This window comes from Rhamphochromis sp. 'chilingali' (assembly GCF_963969265.1).
Source record: "Rhamphochromis sp. 'chilingali' genome assembly, chromosome: 19".
NCBI lineage: Eukaryota > Metazoa > Chordata > Actinopteri > Cichliformes > Cichlidae > Rhamphochromis > Rhamphochromis sp. 'chilingali'.
The window spans coordinates 29,510,749-29,532,712 of NC_137946.1; the positions used below are offsets into that span (position 1 = coordinate 29,510,749).

General features: G+C 43.5%; 1 protein-coding gene across 3 annotated transcripts; it reads left to right on the plus strand.

The window, feature by feature from the left end:
* The first annotated feature begins 286 nt into the window (after positions 1–286).
* On the plus strand, positions 287–18,794 carry dtx2 (deltex 2, E3 ubiquitin ligase). Of its 3 annotated transcripts, XM_080867004.1 has the most exons (9): positions 287–910; positions 1,375–1,960; positions 3,315–3,373; positions 7,831–8,064; positions 9,398–9,465; positions 10,351–10,518; positions 14,201–14,362; positions 15,589–15,678; positions 17,324–18,794. In XM_080867004.1, exons 1-9 carry the CDS (start codon positions 601–603, stop codon positions 17,570–17,572), a joined length of 1,926 nt encoding a protein of 641 aa, XP_080723130.1. In that variant the 5' UTR covers positions 287–600; the 3' UTR covers positions 17,573–18,794. The 3 variants fall into 3 exon arrangements, with proteins under 3 accessions (XP_080723130.1, XP_080723131.1, XP_080723132.1); XM_080867005.1 differs by lacking the exon at positions 14,201–14,362; XM_080867006.1 differs by lacking the exon at positions 7,831–8,064.
* Positions 18,795–21,964: the final 3,170 nt, after the last annotated feature.

A 21,964-nucleotide genomic window follows, 5' to 3' on the forward strand; every position in this document is an offset into this window, starting at 1 on the left:
AATGTCCGCTTGTCTCTGTGTCAAGTATTTCTATCGCTGTATTGTATTTTTGCCCTAAATCTTGCCGCTGACATATTCCACCCTTTACATTATAAATAAAAAAATGAATCTAATACTTAACCGAAAGAATTAATCAAAACAAAAAATCACAACAAAAAAGGATATTAAATACAGTCATAGTCTGTGTCACTGTGGTCTAAAATAAATATAGCTTTCAGAAAGGGAAACCTACGGTTTCTGTACGTTTTCTGTTTCAGATTGAGACGAGCTGAGTTGTGATATTACCGACGGTCCCTGAACGCAGCGGCAGAAGAAGGACGGATTCCTGGCAACGCCGCAACAAAGCTAACGTTAACCATGTACTGCTAAACCGTGTGAATGCATTAGCTTCGCAAACATGTACTTATGTGTTTATCTGGAGTGTTTACCAACTGATACCTACCTCATAGCTTCCTCAAAGGCGCGTTAACACATTCACAATGGAATTTTTTAACGAGCCAAGCTAGCCCAGCTAGCACACTTTGTCTTCGTCGCAGCCACAAACGGTTGACTAGCTAACCAGAACGAGTTGTTGTTAGCTTCGGGCTAGTTTTGGCGAAAATGGCAATTGTGTCTGGGTCCTGTGCCAGGGTAAACGGGTCTAGAAACGGGCCTCCTGTGTCAGCTACACCCTCTGGATCTGTCGGGCAGTCTCAGCCCATGATAGCGGTGTGGGAATGGCAGGATGACCAGGGTTACTGGCGGCCTTACAGCGGCCAGGTGAGCGCCTACATCGAGCGTTGTCTGTCACCGCGGGGCCACAGAGGAGGAGCACCCGGCTCTACGAGCATCTGTCTCGGACAATCAGACCCCAGCCTGTCGCCTTACCTCATTGACATACCAAGCTTGAAGCAGTTTCGACAGGACACAGGTAAACATATCTAACACGTCATGGCATGACCTTAACGTTTATTCCTCGTTAACAGTTTTGCCTCAAACCTCACAGGCCCGGTTGGCTGTAACGTTAGCCGGCTAGCATTAGCTTGCAGGGCGCTGTTGTTATGATTCATATAAGCTGAGAAGTATCCATAAAGTTACAGTTCTTTAGCGACATTTTTACGTGAACCTAGCTACAAATCATGAAATACGTCACAACATTGTGAGATTAACATCTAAAGATGCTTGGTGTGTCTTAAACTGTCATAATTTTGTGTGTCTGTATGTGTGTTTAAAATTAAGTCATAGCCATGTATGTAATGTGTCATTAGTTCTGGCATACAAGTGAATGAACAAGGGGCTTTTCGTTTATGTCTTAAAAACATAACACACACACACAACGTTGCAGTTTTAATTCCGTTTATTCACTAAAAATCAATGTGCCTCTTTTCTTTTCAGGTAAGACCCGGTCAGTACGCCGGTCTCTGTTTGCCCAGTCCTCCGGCCTTGGTAGTGGTGTTTACTGGGAATGGGCCAACGATGAAGGAGGATGGACCCCATATGAGACGCGAACCTCTATCCTTTTGGAGCACAGCTATCAGGCTCGCCAAGGCACAGCAGATCTGGGCCCCCATGGATACAATTATATAGTGGATCTCACATCTCTGGCGCAGGTTAACAAATCGACGGGTTTCAGACGCCAGGTGCGACGCCAATGCAACCTCCCCTACCCGCTGGCTTCTTCCGGACCCCCAGCTATCCCCTCGGGCCCCGCCTGCTCCTGCCAGCAGTGTTTAAGCCACAGCAGCACCGGACCCATGCCGAGCCGTTCGCGACATTCCTTCTCGTCAGGGAGTCTGAACCGGCCTAGTCTTCAAGGCACAGGAAGGGCTGTGGCGGCTCATCCTACTTCTGTCTACTCCCCGTACCCCAGGAGACCTCTCTCAGTTGGTGGCATGTCCTGGGGCAGCCCCTGGGCTCCACCGACATCTGGCAGTCAACTTTCTGCACCTCTGACCAACTCTACCAGTGCCAATGGGTTAAGGTTGGTATCTGATACCTATCCTAGATTGTGTGATTTGGATAGATGTGCAGGGTTCATGTTACAAGGTCCTCTATCTGCTTTCCTCCTCTTCCTCTTTGTCTTTCCTGCCTCTGTCAGTGTTGACCTTTCTTGTAAAACAGGAAAGGCAGAAAAAAAAACAGATCTGTAGCTCCAGTACTTCATTGGTATGTTTGCTTTGGCTCACTTCCTGTGACTCTTGTCTGTGTCATCACTGACCTCCCTTCCTTTTGTTCCAGCTAGCAGAGAAAGCTTACTTGCAGCTTCTCTGGGCTTTAATGTTTTTTGCACGCTGAGTTTTAGCCACTAGAAATTAAAACTAGTGTATTAAAAACATGGTTGCTCAGTAGACAAAAGAATTGTCTAAATCTTTGCGGTGAATGTTTACATTCACTAAAGCCCACACTTTCACATTTCTCATTGAGGTGTATGCTTTAAAAAGAGAAATTGTTGCCATGTATTTAATTAAATTTTTTTAACTCCTGGGTGTGGATGCTAAAGGAGGCGCACCCATGCATGGAAAAAATAATTATTATTGTGTAATAGTACATCATAATACTCCTTTTCAAGTACTTTAATTGCCAAGTTTTTTATGACTGAAAAAAATGTTGCAAGCTTCCTGTCCATTGAGTAACTCCACCCTTTTGGGGCACGGCTGCCTGTGGTGTTCTCCCTCTTTGGCAGCCGGCTTCAGCTCTCTGTTGCTCACTGTGTGGCTCTCCTGGGTCTCCTGTTTAACTTAATGAACAATTGTATTACTATCTTTATTTTTACAGTTGCGGACATGCTGTCATAGCCCATATTCATTCAAGCAATATGTTGTTCAGACTGTAGTGCACAGAGCTCTTTGGCTACAGAAATAGACCAGTACCACCTCAGCACTGAGTCAGTGTTGCCTTTTTGCAGCCCTTTAACTGGATTTAGTTTAGCGCTCCATCATACTCGAGGACTGACAGCTGCTTCTTTTTCTCCTGTTGCAAAGTAAACACATTCATTGGGCACATATCCATCTGTGTATTGACTGCAGAGTCACGCTCCCTGGTTGCTCTGTGCACATGCAGTCACTGCTGAGTTGTTGTTAATCAGTCTTAGACATGGATAATTAGTCATTCACTGAGCTGGAGACAGTCAGTAAAGGTAAATAAGCCTTATGCAGTTACTCCCTGACAGGTCTAATTTTCTTGCTTCTGGATCTAGTGCCAAAGCTTTTCCTTTTCTCTGATTGCATTGAAAACTAAAAAGGTTCTTAGTTCTTGTTTTGTTCTTCCTGTCTGGTTCATTGTTGCTTTATTTTTATGTTGACTGAATGTCACCGTCTCTGTTTCCTGCCCTCCAGTGTTCCTTCCATCTCTGTGCAGCTGAATGGATCCACCAGCGTGAGCTCTGCCCTAGCAGGTAAATGGGTCACTGACCATCCATCCTCAGCGTAACCCCTGCTCTGTCTATCCTTCAGTACACCTCTCAGTCAGTTTCAGGTTTTATTCAGTAGACTGTTAGTATTTTAGATGCCACTCCACTGCATTTGTTTTCCCTGTGAGTGTCCGTCTGTTTAGGAAAAATGTGCCAGGAAAAGCCTGAAGGAGGGAGGTAAAAATAAAAATGTGCGCACCCTAAATGTTAAGCAAACATCAGAGAGAGGCTTAACTGATACCATCCCATTTGTCATAGCAGTGTACCTAAAAACAGCTTCTGAAACAGCCCTATTTTGTGTGTGAGTGTGAGCTCACACAAGTTTCCTCATGCTGTGCAGAACATTTGGCTCTCCATGCAAAAGCATGATTAACTTCAGCATTCAGACTTGATCCTATAAGACAGCTGTGGACCCCCACAACCCCACCCAGCTCTGGTTTTTGATTGATCTCTTAAGTCTCTAACAACATAATAGTTGGATGCGCAATTGCAGGGTTTTTCTTGCACATACAACTTTGGTGCACAGCAAAGAGGTTTTGGATTTCTGCCAAAAGGAAAATTGCCAGCACCGTGATAAGAACACACTACTATTCAAGCTTAAAAATTCATTTTAAAATGGCCAGAAAGGACAGAAAAACGTCTGTTAACTAAGGCAACACACACTCTTCTGCTTGCATGTGTAGAGACCCTGCTTGACTTTGACAGGGCCCAATGTGTTTCATTTGAGGTAAGCTTGTAGTGAAGGCAGACATGCGAAAGGTCAGTGTGACAGAGGAAGATACTAGGGATGGGGTGGGATGGAGGGAGCAGCTGAAAGAAGAAATGTGGTGAATCTCTGACTTAATGTTTCAAGCAATCTCAGGATCACCACGTATAATTATTATTTTTTTCATAATTTCTGTAGTATTTTCCTAAAAATGAAAATGCAGAATCCTGCTATGTTTGACAACATATCTGCATGCTTCATGTCTTATAGACTGTTTTCTTGTGGCACACTCAACTTTTCTTGAAACTAGGCTCCTAATAACAAGCATGCATTAAAAATGGAAAAATTGATATCATGTCATGATAATATCAGAAGTAGGTACAGGTACTCTTACATCCATGTATGGATCTAAGAGTTTAATTAAAAGGCCAGTATTTCAAAGCAATTTCTAAATTTGACTGCTGGTCTTTGCCACATTTTATATAGATGGTGGAGTAATATTGTTATGACCATACATTTTCAGACTACAAAAATCCTAAAGTGAAAATTTGATTGACTCCAGAATACTAACTCGATTTAACTGTACGACAGTCCAACTGATAAGAGATGTTTGAGACCAAAAGCAATGCCGATATTTCTTGATTTAAGAATCTGATATATCTGCCTTTTTTTCCCCAGGCACATTAAACATAAACAGATATTCCTAACATTTGTTATGTGTAATAATTTACTCTGACTATTTACTAATGGCTACTTGGGGCTCTACAAAACCGAGTCAACCTCCATAGACTTCCAATGATTTATAGCCCAGTTATAATGAGCTACTTTGGTCTCTGTCTCTGATTTCATTCTTTATAACAACTGTAAAGGATAGCCTTTTCTTTCTCAATCACCTGTTTTTAATTAAGGGTCACAGCCACACTGTCATGCCAACAGCCGCTAGCTGCCACCTCGGACTCACCTCGGCTGACTTGAGTAGCTGTGTTTGTGGTTGGTGCCTTTGGTTCCAGCATAACAAGCAGATAAGCATAAGAAGTGGTGACACCATCATATTTGTTTGATGTAATTGGAAGGTATCGAAAGACTGTTTGCAGCCAAAGGCTTATTAACACTTGTGAAGTCCTGTCTAATCCAGGTGGTGTGCTCTCTTTTTTTCTCATTATTAAATATGTTATAAATAAAACTTTGAGCATAGTGTTTCACACCTTATTTCCCACTTATGAATGACTCATTGTCACATATTTTTAGCACATTGATTTTCCTGAGGTGGTAAAATCTGAGTGCAGTTTGATGTAGTACATCAGCAGGTTGTAATTGTCATAAAATGGCAGAAATGAAAAGCAATGCATTATTTTGTTCTCTGCTGCTCACTCCTAAAAACTATGAGTCAGGTTGTGTACTATGACAAACTGAATCAATACAATCAGCCCGGAAGAAGCAAGTGGACCAGAACCTCATTAGTGAAAATGCTGAACTGAGACCCGAGGAAATAGTTTCAAATGGAGGGTCACTCTTACAGTTTCTCCTCCAAATGTACAGCTTTAATGGTCTTTGTTCAGGAATGAATATTCATAGGAATAAGAACTGTAGTTTGTACAGTTTTGTCAAGAATATAAAATAAACAAATGTATTAATTTCCTGGTTTGAGATTGACTCGAACTCATTCCCACGTTAGCTTTGTTACAGACTGGTGCAGACACACGCTTAAAGTAAATTAAATTATCTTTACATCAAATGACCAACACATGCAACTGTTTGCATGAACGTTGCTTTGGTTTTCACTAGCCTGCCATTTTCATACTGGAAAACAGGGGAGCTAGAAGATTGAACAAGCTGTAAAGGCATCAGTCTCTGCTTCAAGATTGTCTCCTGGAGCAGCGCTGCACCTCTTCCTGCACACCTGATTTTGGAACCTTTGGATTTCAAATAACCTTTTTTTTTTGTGGGAGTGAAAGATCCTGTTTTCTGTGGGTCAGGTGTTAGCATCTAGGGGCTACAGTTTGGATAGTTTGCAGTTAATTTTGTCCTTCAGATTTCTCGGGATATTAAAGTACAGCCAGAATATAAAAACAATACTACTGGATTTTCACGGGGAACCAGTGAACTGTTCTTCAAAGATGAACGCTTAATTATGAGTTGTGACATGCTAGCTTTACCAGTGGCAAGTTTCTTTTCTTTTAATTATGTAGTGGAGTAATGTTTAAGACTTGTTGGCGGCTGTAATCATCTTCAGTGGCATCTAATCTCATTACCTCATGTTTTATCAGTCTGATGCTTGGTGTCGTCTTCCATTTTTGTTATTTCACAGCAGTCATCCTACCATCCATAAACGATTTGATTTTTTTTGTCTTTAATGACTTGGTGACAATCCATATTCCTCAAAAATCATGCCAGCCTCTATCTGCATTGACAGTCAATCTTGGAGATGCAGCTCTGATCACCAAGGATGCTACTGAGCAGAGATAAGTTTGACTTGCGTGGTGAAATTGCATATACGCCCATTAAAAGTGGTAAAAACAGGACTTCCAGTGGGCTGGAAGTGATTCAGAGGTGCCCAAGGAGACAACCTTGAAGGAAAAACTGGCCAATTAAAAAAAAAAATGTAAATACATTTATAAAATATGGAATTTTGAGCAGAGCTGTAGGCTGCATTTAAAAGATGCCCAAAGTTAAGTTAACATCTGTTCGTTCTAGTGAACAGGAGGGGGCGACTCTTCTGTTTGGAAAAACAACTGTAGTCTATAGATGTCTATGGTAAAACTAACCCACCACTCACTGGATCTGTGACCTTAATAAACACTTTTGTGATGAGTTTGTAATCTCAGTCACTAGTTTGAAGTCTAGTTGGGTCATGATGTTGATTTTTTGTGTTTTGGTCTCATTTAGAGTAAAGTGGCTAAAGCAGGGTGTGCAAATGCATGAGCGTGCAGTAGCCTTCATCGTGTCCTCAGCAACCAACATCTTCAGGTCTTAGTTGAACTGTGTTAAATATTCTTGTTAATCAGTATCAGAATAAAGAGACTCAGTGACCAGAAAACTCCTGAGCAGCAGCAGTTTTGTAGCACAACTGGAGGCCCATGTTTTGCTAATAGTTAGCCCAAGTCAGGCTGTACCTGCCAAAACGGTTGACTGCACTCAACCGAGTGTTTTACTTTTGTTTCTTTTGAGTTTGACTTCTTCATTTGTAAGAGAATGGAAGTTCTATTTTTACCTGTCCTTAAACGGTACCGCACTTAATCGTAAAATTGAAGCTTTTACTCCACATTGCAGAGGGTTATTGCGCTCTTGTAAATCATTCCCTGTGGCCCGACTGGTCAGACTTGGAGCTTGTGGGCACAGTCGATTCCCAGTGAATCTTTTGCTAGCACCAGGACGCCCTGTGTTTTGCCCTTAGCTGAAGAGATTTATGTCACCACTGCAGCAACATTAGCCGTGTTCGCAATCAGCACAGTGGATTTAAGACGAGGGACAGCCACAGTAAACCAGATTAATTTGTTGAACATGAACAGTATGGGTTTAATTTGAAAATCTCTGCCGTCTGAGTGTGATGTTTTTTGTAAGTGTGTATGGAGAAGGCTCGATGTGGGCGCGTCAGCTGCTGCTACCTCTTGATTTGTTCCCTTCTGCCTCCTGCATATCTCCACTTGCCTCCTGCCTTGCTCACCTGCCCCACTCTGCCTTGTCCCATCCCGCCTCAACCTAAACCAACCCCCACCCTACCCCCCTCCACTTCCAGGCATGGCCTCCATTTTGATGTCAGCAGTGGGACTCGGCGTGCACTTCACCTCTGCCCCTCTCCCTCAGCAGCAGCAGCAGCATCCGCCGCCACAGCATCAGCAGCCTGCTCCTTTCTCTCTTCCTCCTCCTCCTCCTCTCCTTCCCCCAGCCAGCAGGCCCATCAAGCCCCACAGCAGCAGCAGCACCAGCACCAGCAGTTCAGTTAGGAGAGCAAAGAGGCAGCACAGGAGAGGTAGCTACCACACCATCAGTCCTCAAATCTACCTTTTTTTCTTTTTTTTTTCCTCTCATCAACATCATCGTCGTCCTGTGATCTGCTTTTCATCCTCAAGCACCACACGCTTGAGGAACATTAAATCCTGCATTGACTCACTTTCACGCAAGTGTACTGACTATCTGTGTTGGCTTTGATTCAACTATCACAGGCTTTTCTGCTGTTTCCCCCTCCAGTGTCATTCAGGCTCTTCAACTCCTGCACCTCATTAGCTTTAACTTCCTTCTTAAGTCTGCCTTAAGTTGGCTAAATGCGGCAAAAAGATGCTCTCTGGCAGAATGTTTCAATTCTAAATACAAGTGTATAGATATGGGTGATAAACTACAGGAAGAAAAACCTGAGTAAATAGTCTGTGGGGGGCAGTAAGTGCAGATAAGAGGAATATCTTGCCAAGCAGCTCAGAGTGGAGCCACTCTCTCAGCTTATGGTGGCGTTTGTTTTCATTTGTAACATATTTATTACAGCAGCAGGTCGTCGTTTAGGGGTGTTTAGGTGCTTATGACATCAGGACAAAATGTTGGTACCGTTCCAGCTTCTCATGCAAAACGACATTTGAAAGAAAAAGCTGCTGGAGGTTGATTCGGTGTGTGTTAAATGGGCTTTGCTCATTTTCTGTAGTTTGGTGTCACTCGGCTAATATGTTACCTGTCACTTTCACATTATTGCTGCCGTTCTTTGTTTCTCTATGTTGTCACAGCCGCTTGTTAAAATAAACAGGTCACGTGTCAGCGATTAGAAGCACAGTGAGTCTGGAAACGGGTCAGTGAAGTTAATGTTTTTTGTGTTTCTCAGCTGGGAAGAATTATTCGATCTTTAAAAATCTGTATTTAAATGGAGCTGTCTTACGCAATAAACGTAAAACGATGAGGATGAGCGTTTAGTTAGCTCGCAGAGTTTTCTTTCCTAAACAGACTTGACACTCACGCTTGTGCATTTGAGAGAATATGTTAGAAAAATGCAGACAGTGTCTGTTTCAATGTCTCATGTTGCCAATCAACATTTAATGCTCGTTGTTCTGCTAAGCATTCACGTCTTCCCTCTGCATCACATATTTACATCGGCTGGTTCTTGATTGGAGGATGTTGGTCAAAATTGGACACAATTTAATGGTAGCTGGAGTTAAACATGGGAAATGTCTGACTGAAATTGTATTTTGAGATTGTGACACAAACCATTTCATTTCATCTCATCAGAATCTCTCTTCTTGCTGCTTCTTGTATGCTTGTGGACTGGCCTGTTTTGACTCAATCGCTCATTGACTTTGCATTTTCTCCTTTTGTTCCTCTTTCAGCATCAACTCAGAGACCCGAGGAGGTGATTCAGCGCTACATGGAGGTGGTGGCTGGAGTACAAGACGAGGTAAATGTTTCCGTGTTTCCCCCGTCTACTCCCAGATCTGTTAGAAATGAAAGAAAAGTTCATTTATTGTTTTGATGAACAATTCTTGCATGAATCGGATTAATGATTCTTTTGGTCAGTATTGAGGTCAAAAATATTTTACACAATTAGCCGTTAAACACTCAACGTCAGTCTTTTTGTTACTGGATTTCCATCATCTTTAAATGTAATTCGAGTAAATAACCCTTTACCACTTCTACATTGGTTCAAGCCCCACGTCTGATAACATGTCCACGCAAATTGTCTTTAACTTGAAGAGTATAAGAGATAATCTGGTTGGGAATTATTCCCAGACTTTGTTTTCTCCTTAGCGCTCCTCCCTTTAGCGGCTGCTACAGCGGATCATCACACCACAGCATCCTCCTCTGTCACTCCAGAAATCTGTGGTTCTCCTCTTTTCTTCCCATCCTTTGCCCAGTATACCCACCATCCCTCCTCTGTGCACATGTCCAAACAATCTCAATCATGTCTCTCTAACTTTTTTTCCAAAGCTCAACCTGAGCTGTCTCTCTAATGTTCCCAATTCGGTTACTCCAAATCAAACTTTAGCATTTTTAATTCTGACACCTGTAGCTCCACCGTATCCTGTGTTGTGACACCTGTAGCTGTTTCTGCGTGTCCTCCTAGACCAAAAGACTTTCTGCTGTCTCGGCTCAAGCTTAACTAAACACTGAGTTTGGACTTAATAGAGAACCACAATTCAAAACTGAATGCAGCACAAAAATTGTTTTATCTCAGCTGTCTTGTTCGATAGTGATTGTTGAGCCGAATGGTAAATAAGTTTCTGTGAAGTGAGTTTGTGTTGTGTAATTTTGCTCTGAGCATAGATATCTCATGTACCTTCAGGACTGTATTATCTGCATGGACCAACTGTCCAACCCATCTGGCTACGAGACCCCATCCACAGAGGAGGGAGGCCAGAGCATCCAGCCAGACACTGTGGGAAAATTCATCAAATGTGGGCACACCCTGCATATGCTCTGCATGCTGGCCATGTACAACAATGGAACAAAGGTAAGAGACTTTTATCAGCAGTGTAGCCTCAGATCTGAAGGACGAAAACCACCACAACCGTGTGAGGACTTTTATTTAATCTTTATTTAACCAGTAAAAAAACCTGAGATTAAAAACATCTTTAAAAAAGTGTCCTGCCCAAGAGAGACAGCAGTACAGTCAGAAGTTGCATAAATTAAACCCCCCACCCCACAGGAAGCCAGAGGAAGTAAAACAAACAACAACCCACACCCATAGATTACCTTATTTGTTCGCCCCAGCTTTATCTCGGCTAAGTGTGAAAACCTCTAATGGATTTGGCACTAGTTTATGGGCATACTAATTTCTCTGTATCACTAGGCATGTTGGTAGCTACATCTGTCATCATGTGGCCGCAGACATGTAGTGACAGCGGTTTGGGGGAGTAGAGCAGCATCACCAACATTTGTAACATCACCAACAAAACAATTTCCCAACTGGTGTTGATTCTACTAAGGCCGAAGATGGAAAGATGCTGACTGTAAGAGTCTGTAAGTCTGATGGCCAGGAAGCCGGTCCTGGCTACAGCACTAGCGCCTCTGCCATGTTTGTTTCAGGTCATTTCAAATGCAGATATGTGGAATAGCATTTAGGATGAATTTCTACTTCAGAGAATAATACCCTGAAACAAATTCAAATTCAAATTTTTATTTGTCACGTACACAGTCATACACAGTACGATATGTAGTGAAATGCTTGGAGAACTGCTCGTGACCTAAAGAAAACAAAAAAGGAAAAGGCTATGAATAAGAAAGGAAATAAATATGAAAAATTAAAAAGGGTAAATTTAACTAGGAAGGAATAAAATATAAATTAAGGTTAAAAATGAAATAACTGTACAACACAAATTAGAATGAAGGGTAAATTTAACTGGGAAGAATAAGATAAAGATAAATATATAAATTAAAGTTGAAAATAAAATAACTGTACAACAAAATACACAATACACAATATAGAACTATATAAGAATGTATGAAGAAATCTAAATATAAATAAATATATACACAATAACAGCAGCTGTACAAGTATTAACCGGAAATGAAGAATATAGTGACCAGTGTTGTGCAAAACCAAAGTCCAGAAAGTCCAGTGTGTGTGTAAGAACCATATGTGTGGGTCAGTACTGTGTGGTGGTGTGATTGTGATTGAGAGACCGTATCGCCTGCGGGAAGAAGCTCCTCCTCAGTCTCTCTGTGTTGGTCTTCAGGGAGCGGAATCGCTTTCCTGACCTCAGCAGAGAGAACAGTCTGTTGTTGGGATGGCTGAGGTCCTTCACCATCTTCCTGGCCTTGGTCCAGCACCGCCTGCTGTAGATTGAGTGCAGGTCAGGGAGCTCGGAGCGGATGGTGCGCTCAGCTGACCGCACAACCCTCTGTAGAGCTCGTCTGTCCTGCATGGTGCTGTTCCCGAACCAGGTTAAGATGTTTCCCGCCAGGATGCTCTCTATGGTGCACGAGTAAAAGTTCCTGAGCACCTTGGAGGGCAGTTGGAAGTCTCTCAAGCGTCTGAGGTGGTAGAGACGCTGTCGGGCCTTTTTCACCACGGTGTTGATGTGACAGGACCATGACAGGTCCTGCGTGATGTGAACTCCGAGGTATTTGAAGCTGTCCACTCTCTCCACTGGGCACTCGTTGATGACGGGGGTCTGGTAGTTCCTCTCCTGCTTAGTGCTGAAGTCCACTATCAGCTCCTTTGTCTTACTGACGTTTAGAAGGAGGTTGTTCCTCTGGCACCAGTTCTCCAGATTCCTAATCTCCTTCAGGTAGGCCGTCTCGTTGTTATCAGAGATCAGGCCCACCACGACGGTGTCGTCAGCAAACTTGATGATGGTGGTGGAGCTGGTAGTGGCCACACAGTCATATGTGTACAAAGAGTACAGCAGGGGGCTCAGAACACACCCCTGGGGGGCTCCAGTGCTGAGAGTGGTGGAGGCTGAGACATGTCCGCCCATCCTTACTGCCTGTGGTCTGCCAGTTAGGAAGTTGGAGATCCACTGACACATAGATGAGCTGAGTCCCAGATGCTCCAGCTTGGTGGTGAGTGTGGAGGGAATTATGGTGTTAAATGCAGAGCTGTAGTCTATGAAGAGCATTTTAACATAATCCCCCCTTCTAGTGTCCAAGTGAGTGAGTGATGTGTGGAGGAGATGAGAGATGGCATCGTCTGTGGAACGATTTGGACGGTAAGCGAACTGTAGTGGGTCCAGTGTGTCTGGTAGTGAAGAAATGATGAAGTCTCTGACCAGGCGTTCAAAGCACTTCATCACTACTGAGGTGAGGGCTACAGGGCGATAGTCATTGAGAGAAGCAGGGTGGGGTTTCTTCGGGACAGGAACAATGATGGACTCTTTGAAGCATGTGGGGATCACCGACTGAGATAAAGAGATGTTGAATATCTCAGTGAACACAGGAGCTAGCTGGTATGCGCAGTCTCTTAGGATACGACCTGGGAGGCCGTCTGGTCCTGCTGCTTTCCTGGTGTTCACTCTCTTGAAGGCTCTCCTTACTTCATGCTCGGAGATGACGAGCACGTTTCCGGTGCTGGCAGTATCTTCCTGTCTGCAGCCGTTAGCGCCGCTAACACTAGCATTGTTGGAGACCTTAGCTGCAGCCTCGAAGCGAGCATAGAAAGTGTTCAGCTCGTCTGCCAGAGTCACGGCCGCGTTCGTCATACCGGTTGTTGGTGCTTTATAGTCCGTTATTGTCCTTAGTCCCCGCCACAGGCTCCTAGAGTCACTCTGTTGGAGTTGTGACTCTAGTTTCCTCCCGTAGCGCTGCTTCGCCTCTTTCACCGCCCTCCGCACGTTATATGACGCGGCTTTGTACGGGTCCATGTCCCCCGTCATGAGTCCCGTGTTGTAGGCAGCGGTGCGGGATCTCAGAGCGTTGCGGATGGTTTTATCCACCCACGGCTTCTGGTTGGGAAACGTTGTGATAGTCTTTGTCTCCACGGTATCATCCACTAGTTTCCCGATGAATCCCACAACCGCTTCCGTAAATACGTTGACGTCATCGTCGGAGCTGTTTCTGAACATGCCCCAGTCTGCGTCATCGAGTGCGTCCTGTAACGCGGCCACCGATTGATCCGTCCAGCGCGCGACCTTCCTCTGAACCGGAACTTCCTGTTTTAGCCTTTGTTTGTATTTTGGCATGAGGAAGATGGCGGCGTGATCAGATTTGCCAAACGGGGGGCGGGATTGTGCCTTGTAGCCGTCCTTGACCGTAGTGTAGCAGTGGTCCAGTGTCCTTTCACCCCTGGTGGGGCAGGTGATGTGTTGATAAAAGTTCGGCGCTGCACGTTTGAGGTTGGCGCTATTAAAGTCCCCCGTCACAATAAGCGCAGCGTCCCGGTGTTGTGTCTGGTGCTGTGTGAGTGCCTCATGCAGCTCGCATAAGGCGGTGACCGTGTCCGCTTGTGGTGGAATATAAGTTCTATAAGTTCAATCTTTGTACTTTTACTTTTTTTTTTCCGCCACAAACAGAATAATTGGTGATTAATTTTCTCTCGATTGACCAGCCGACTCATTTACTGCTCATTGATTGCTCCTTCAAACTTGCTCTTGCATCATGATCCACTCATGAGGAAGTTGTTGAGTGTTTCTGCTTGTTTCTACTGATGGTTTGGTTGACGTGGCTCTCTGGTGTCTTCGCTTCCTCCTCCTCAGGATGGCAGCTTGCAGTGCCCCTCGTGTAAGACAATCTACGGCGAAAAGACGGGCACCCAGCCGAAAGGCAAGATGGAAATATACAGCATCGCACAGTCGCTGCCAGGCCATCCAGACTGCGGCACCATCCAGATAATCTATAGCATACCACCCGGCATACAGGTACTGCTGCTGGTGCTTCTTTTTCTTTCAGCTGCTCCTTCTCTGCCTCCATCTCACCCTCCACCCCAACCCTCTGCATGTGCTCCTCCGCTACATCCATGAATCTTCTCTGAGGTCTTCCTCTTTTCCTCCTCAATCATCATCCTTTGTTCAGCATATCCACTGTCCCCCATTTGCACATGTCCCACGTGTCTCAGCCCGAGCTGTCCCTCTGATGTACTCACTCCTAATCCTCTCCCTTCTGGTCTCCTAGCAAAAAATCTCCTGATCTCCAACTCTGCCACCTCCACCTCCTGTTATTTTGTTAGCTACATCATCTCCAAGCCATACATCAGAGCAGATCCTCACCAGCCGAAAAAGCATGTTCAGGCAGATTGTTCAGATACTGGACACAATCTGCTGTTGCTAGACTTGACAGGGTGTCAAAATCGATAGCACAGATTCGTCTGCTGTCCCTGGAGAAAAGAAGCTCCTGGAATAGTTAAAAGGAACCAGAATCATAGAAACTTGTACTTTAGAAGTAGACCAGTTACTGATGTTATACAATGTTACAATAACAAGACAAAAAGGTCAAAACTCCTGCAACAACTCCATTGTCAGACCATCCTCAATGTGGGCCATGATCACAACTTCCACGAGAGCTGGGAAAAAGGAGGAAAGACCATCTTTCTGTTGTATCTCGACGAATTTTCCTCAGTTTCATACTAGGAGCAGAAGCATGAGGGGAATCTCGAACTCAGGAGTGTTTTTGTATGTTTGTCTGTGTCTGCGCCAGCACATTTGGACGTCTAATTAGAGGATGACTGGAAGAAAAACTGTTGCCTGGACGACAGCTTGTTCACCATTAGCCAGGGCTTTCTAAAGTAGTTTAACAGTCTGATGCTCGGCTTTGCTGCTAAAGAGCCTTTTCCTGCATGCTGCTGTGAACGGCTCAGAGTTACTTCCTCCTTTTATTACAGCGTTTTAGGAAAGAAAGCCCAATTTCGTTCGCAATTTCTTCTGTCTGTAAATCTGACTTTTATGTATTTATTTATAACCTCCACATACACAGCCGGCCTGAAGTTGTAAGCACTTAAATGCAGTTTGTATCGATCTGTTGGTTTACTGTTAACAATCTGCAAAATCTTTGATTAGATTATCCGACTGTTCCGAGTGACCTCTCTCTCTCTCTCTGTTGTATTAAGCTTTATAACTTAACATCAGTCACTTTGTGTCCTTGTCACCAGGGTCCCGAGCATCCCAACCCAGGCCAGCCGTACACCTGTAGAGGCTTCCCTCGCTTCTGTTTCCTGCCAGACAACGACAAGGGCAGAAAGGTAAGAACATCAACTTGCCGGAACTCGACAGGCGAACGTCATCTACCCAAACATCGGCGTAGTGCTCCACGAGGACTCCAGCGCGCTGTTATCATTAATGTTGTGCTCATTTATAGGGCTGTGTTGTTTTCATGGTGCATCAGTGCCTCATGCCGTCTTCACTGGTAACCACAGTCGTACTCTTTAGAGTCTATAAATAATCTCTTATGTAATTCACTAATGGAAAATTGGATTAAATTATTCCAGTTGTAGTTTATCTGTGCCGCGCCGCAGACTCATTTCCAGCAGCAGACGCTGGCGGGTGAGCGCTGCCTGCACTGCATGGATGTGAGATCATGAAAATATCCCCACATTGGGGACACAGCCGTATTGTATTTTTATAATGTAGGCTCTCTGCTACAGTTCATGACCTCAATGATGTATTTTGTTTTTCATGCCATAATGAAATACATGGATGGATTCAGGTCTGGACTGCAATGAGACCAGTTTGCTTGCAGATAATTAAATAAGACAAGAATGGAAAGAAGGTAAAAGTTAGAGACCCTAAAATAATACGGAGAAAACCCCAACAATTAGACAAGCCCCATCTGGTCTTTAAGTCTGACGTCATTAGGGTCCAAACTCCACTTCAGGTCCCAAAGTCAAAGGAACACTGCAGCATTACTGAGAGTTACAAACTGTCTAAATTATTTTATCTGTAATAAAATCCATCCATAAAAACAGATTCTATGAAATTTAACACAATTAGCAGGAAGTTAGCTTGCTAGTTTCCACCTAAACACGATATAGCATGTTCTGACTGACAGATTTCTGAAAAAATTAAAACGTACAGCTCTGCTATCACTTCCAACATAAATGAAGAAAAACTAAACAGCAGTGACGTTTGTAGGGTTACTGAAGTTGGACTAGCTGGTACATAATGATGTGCTACGTGATCGCTAGCAACACAGCGATGTTAGCATAACATAAACACAGTGAAGCTGGAGGATGAACGCTAACTTTTTTCCACTTAATAAAAGTTAACATGAGGGTTCCCGATGGTTACGGACAAATGCAATCGCATGGCAGGATGCTGTAAACGGACCAAACTTCAGTCAGGAGAACAACTGAGATAATCCATCCACAATACGAGGTTAGTCATTAATATTACAGCTGGGCTGTAGTTACATCGTAAGGTTTTAAAATCTGAGCTTTCAAACGTGCTGCCGATGAATAATGTTAAATAAAACCGAGAGAGGCCGACAGTTATCACTGATTTTTCTTTTTTTTTCTTTTTTAGGGGCTTGTTCAGATTAAATAGAACAAGATACAAAGCATTAAAGCATGTTAAAAAAAAACCCTAACGGCCTTAATAAACGCAGAGTAGTTTAAACCCGGTAGCAGGGTTCATAAGTCATCACTTAAAGACCACATGAGCAAGCACATGGCAACAGTGGGAAGGAAAAACTCCCTTTTACCAGGAAGAAACCTCTCACAGAACCAGACTCGTCTTAAGTTATTGAACAATTGTTTAATTGAGCTGTGAACTATTCAGTGACACAAACAAAAGTAACAAATCTATATTTTAAAGGCTGGAAAATGATGAGATGATAAATTTCAAATCCATCCGTGTCTCACAAGCGTTCCTTGTGTTTCTGCTGTAAAGGTCCTCGAGCTGCTGAAGGTGGCGTGGATGCGGCGTCTCATCTTCACCGTGGGAACGTCCAGCACCACCGGAGAGCCCGACACAGTGGTGTGGAACGGCATCCACCACAAAACCGAGATGATGTCCAACTTGTCGGGCCACGGCTACCCTGACCCCAACTATTTGGACAATGTTCTGTCTGAGCTGGCCTCTCAGGGCGTGACAGAGGACTGCCTCAAACCCCCAGGAAGCGGCAGCGGCGCCAGCTAGGCCTCAGCTCCGAGCTTCGCACGCTTCCACTCACCGCTAACCCATCGAGAGTTAACCCTCCTGAATCCTCTGCTCTGTGCCCAGGTGGACTTCCTGCAACATCTCTGTGTTAATAAATTCATGTCAGCGTCCACCCAAACCTCATGGAGTGAGCGAAGGGAGGGAAAGTGAGCTAAATAAAAGCCTTGAATCTTCTTTGAGAGGAGACACAGTTGGAGTAGAATTGTTTGGTTGCATCACGTGTTACAGGAGATTGGACTCAGATTAAAAAAAACAAGAAAAAAGCAGCAGGGCTCCACTGACTGAGCCCTCCATCAAACCTCCATCAGCTGGAGGTTCTTTCTGTTTATTTGTTCGTCCGTCCGTCCGTTTGTTTGTTTGTTTTATTCTATTCTCTTCTTTTTCTCATCAAGCCTCATCTATATCCCCTCATTCGGTTTCCATGAGAATGAGAGCTTACGCTGGGGATAAAAGGTCTCACAAGCACTTTAGTTCTGACGCTGCATTTAGCTGGCAAGATGTGCGATCTCCCCATAAAGGGCAATTATTCTTCTTCTTCTTCTTCTGTTGTTTTTAAATTGGTAACTAATGCCAAAGTGTTTCTGCTGAAAACGTTCACGTTTAGCTCAGCGACATGGACACCTCTCGTAGCAAACTCCGTATTGATGAGAAGAGGCAATATTTACTGTTGTAAATAAATCTAAAAAAGAATTAGACAAAAATATGTTTAAAAAAACATTTGACACTACTTCTGATCTGACCGTGATATATTTAACAATTTGATGAGAAGAAGCACTCACAACAGTCTGATTTAACTTTTTATTTTATTTTTTATTTTCGGATGTGCAGAACCTACGCCACGTTAGGTTCGCTCTCTTAAATGTTTTACAGTTTGTGTTGCCGTGTGTGACACGGGGACAAGGTGTATAGCTCCCCGACGACCTCAGTTCTCCTGTCCAGACAGGTGTAAACGGCTGCCGAGATGAAACAAAAAACAAAACAACGGCTCTGGATGAGAACATTTTTAGTGTGACAATCAAGGTCATCGGACTCGTCTCGATTTTAAAGAAAAAAAGATCCTGCGGGTTGCCGCCTCCTGTATTCACATGCATTATTCTGCTCACAGTACTGCAGTACAGTCGCTCAACTCAGTCTTGACATGTATACAAACAAGAAAAAATGGGGGGGAAAAAATATCTGCAATAAAGACATAATGCAAAACGAGCCCTGGTTCGTCTCTTGTATCCGAGTATCTGTTTGAGCTGATGAAGCTTCAGTCTGCAGGGTAGTGTTGCAGTTTTTGTACTCCCCCGCTAATTAGCTGCTGTATGACCACTCGACGTGATCATCATGGATAATGGCTCTCAATACATGGCTCCCTGAAGCATTATAGATTGGCATCTAATCACGTCCAGAGAGGGCAGAAAGAAGATGAAGGTGGGAGATGTCTGATGGTGCTGTAGGTGGTCACAGCAAAACGCATTATCCTGATTATTTGCTTCTGTTTGTTATGGTGAAACGACAGCTGGGTTTCCTTTGCAGGAAGTGTGGCCTCAGTACACTTAGAGGAGCTCCTCCAATTAAAGGGAACCAGCTGAGGTGGTTCTGGTATCTGACTAGGACACATCGGGGATTGCAGGGATGGACTGCTGGACGGGATGGACGTCCATCAAGTCTACATACATCTGCCAGCAAAACAAAGAGTCTCCAAACATCAAAGAGCGAGGAGGTAAAGGTTCTTTGGCAACGCTTACCACCTTGACTTCTTATCTTCAGCCTTCACCTGCACCTGGTAAAGATGCAGAGCTGCAATAAAATGAGTCTGTGTATCAGCTGCTTCCCCGTTGCCATGACGATGAAATTCCAGCATGAGCACCTCTTCAGTCATTTGAGGATACAGAATAATGTAGATGAGGAAGTAAGGTTTTTCTTTTTGTACCTGAAGTCTGTGAAGCTAAAAAAAAAACCTATTAAGGCAACACTTAAATCAGTATAGCATCAGGTGAGTTAAGTAACAGACTGGCCTACTCTAAAAGTAGATTCTATCACCACACATTATCCCCATAAACTTTGACATGAATTTCTGAAAAGAAATCAGTGAAACTGTTTAAAAAAAATTACTATTTTTAAAAATTAGTTGATCTCTTAAATTGTAAGAAAAACATGTAAAATTGCAGAGCTGTCAGAAAATTATATTTTATTTATTTTTACAGTGTATCATTGTTTAAAAAAAAAAAAAGGGAAAAAGATGACATTTTCTGTCATTTAAATTTTTTTATCTATTACCTAAATATTTTGGTGTATCATGGGGGAGATCTTTATCAGTAAAGATAAAGCTGTAAAACTTATAAAAGTTTTCCACAGCTTTTAAGTAGGGCCGGATTAGAGTCTTCGCTGATCTGGCCCCCAGCCCTTATGTTTGACACTCATAATCTAAACCAGGGTTGGGCAACTCCAGGCCTCGAGTGCTGGTGTCCTGCAGGTTTTAGATGTCACCCTGGGTCTACACACCTGAATCAAATGATTAGTTCATCACCAGGCCTCTGGAGAACTTCGAGACATGTTGAGGAGGTAATTTAGCCATTTAAATCAGCTATAAATTAAAATCAGCTATAAATGTCACCACCAGGAGGTGGTGTTAAAACACCACCTCCTGGTGGTGACATTTATATCTAAAGTTGCAGAAGGAAATTACATAAAGTACCTTTAAAGCTCAGTGGGGATGTAAAAGCTTTATCTACCTAACCCCTCCAGTTTAACTCCAGACACTGGATTAATGTGTTCTGATCAGATTCCACTGACTGGTCTAAACATGAAACACTCCTAGTTATGACGCAATAATAGGCATGGGTCAAGTAGAGGTGAGGTGCCTGCATTAGGCGCCAGTTGTGGCATGAGTTCAGGTTTATTAATAGGCTTAAACACGGGCCAGCTTTAGGGCTTAAACTTGGCCCTGGGTATGAAATGCTGCAGGTTATTACTGGTCCTGGGTCACCAGATGCTGCTAAGAAACCAATCCAGCCCCTCCTGTTACAACATCTGCCATGACTTTTTGATTCAGACATAGCTCAGTCCCAGCCACCCAATCCCACGGCTGCTTATTCCACCGAGAAGAGCTAAAAAGAAACACAAATACGGATCTCTGTTTTCTAGTTGTGACTCTATGCTCCCATCATTCATAGCAAGAAGCTGTTAAACAAGAAGTGCTTTCAAAGCCTTTAGGACGTAGCTGCCGAGGAGTCTTTATGTATGCCCTGTGTGTTCAGTGCACTGCTCGGTGCCTTCTGAGCAGTTTTAGTTATCTAGCTGCAGAGCACGAACCCATTGCTTCCTGCTAAATAAATGTTCCTTTAACCACTCAAACATTTATTTCTAGTGGAAATGTTAAGGGGAGAACATGACCGCTTGGCAGGGTATTTCACTTTGACTCTGTCTTAATGGACTCTTAAGTGCACAGAAGAGCTTTTTTGCTTTAAGTTACCTGCAGCAAGCAGAGAATTATGGATAGCAACAATAACGTCCCGTGTTTCCCTGCCAAGAAGGTTAGGTTTGTGCTGCTGTGAGTCAGTTTGTCTTTTTTTAGCAGGATGAGGTGAAAACTACTGGGGCACATTTTTGTGAAGGCTGGTGGATAAGTGGAGTGTACTGAAAGGAATTTGGAAGACAGGAGGCAGCGACCTCTCCGGGTGAACAGTGAAGCCAACAGTTGGACGCAACTACAGTTTCTGGAGTGGCCACTTGAGGCAGACTGCAGTGGTGAGCCAATCCCCATGGACTTTCGTGTTAAAATGACCGACTTTAGAGCTGAAATACAAGTTTACAGCTCAGTATGAAGAGATATCTTTGTAATCTTTAGGCAGATTCCGCCTTCATAATAGTAATTGCACTTTTGCAATTTTTTAATGCACCTTTTTCATGAATGGTGTACTGCTGTGTACGGATTCCTTTGATTAACTGAGTTCATATAGGGCTGAAATCCCAAATGTTCCCAATATTTGGGATTTCACTCCTAATTTTACAACAAAGTTGGCTCACCACTTTTTTACAGTCTCTAACAGACTTTGCACACATCCAATCACAGCATCTTAGAGGGAGGTGGAATGGTGCTGCTGTAATATTAGTATTTAAAGGCTCTTTTAAAGTTCCTATCCATAGCTCCACTACATCTTAGTGGACCTATGGATCGGATGCTGTCTTTTTGTAGTCCCAATAGATTTCACAGCCTTGAACATTCAAGGATTTTGCAGATTTGCAGTGAACGAGCTTGTTTTGTCTGGCTCATGCAGGAAATAATATAGAAGGGAGAGCCACACAACAACAGCTTCCACCAAGCCAATTTATTAATCATAAACTGAGAAAAAGAAGAAAAGAAAACTGGTGCTACAACCAACA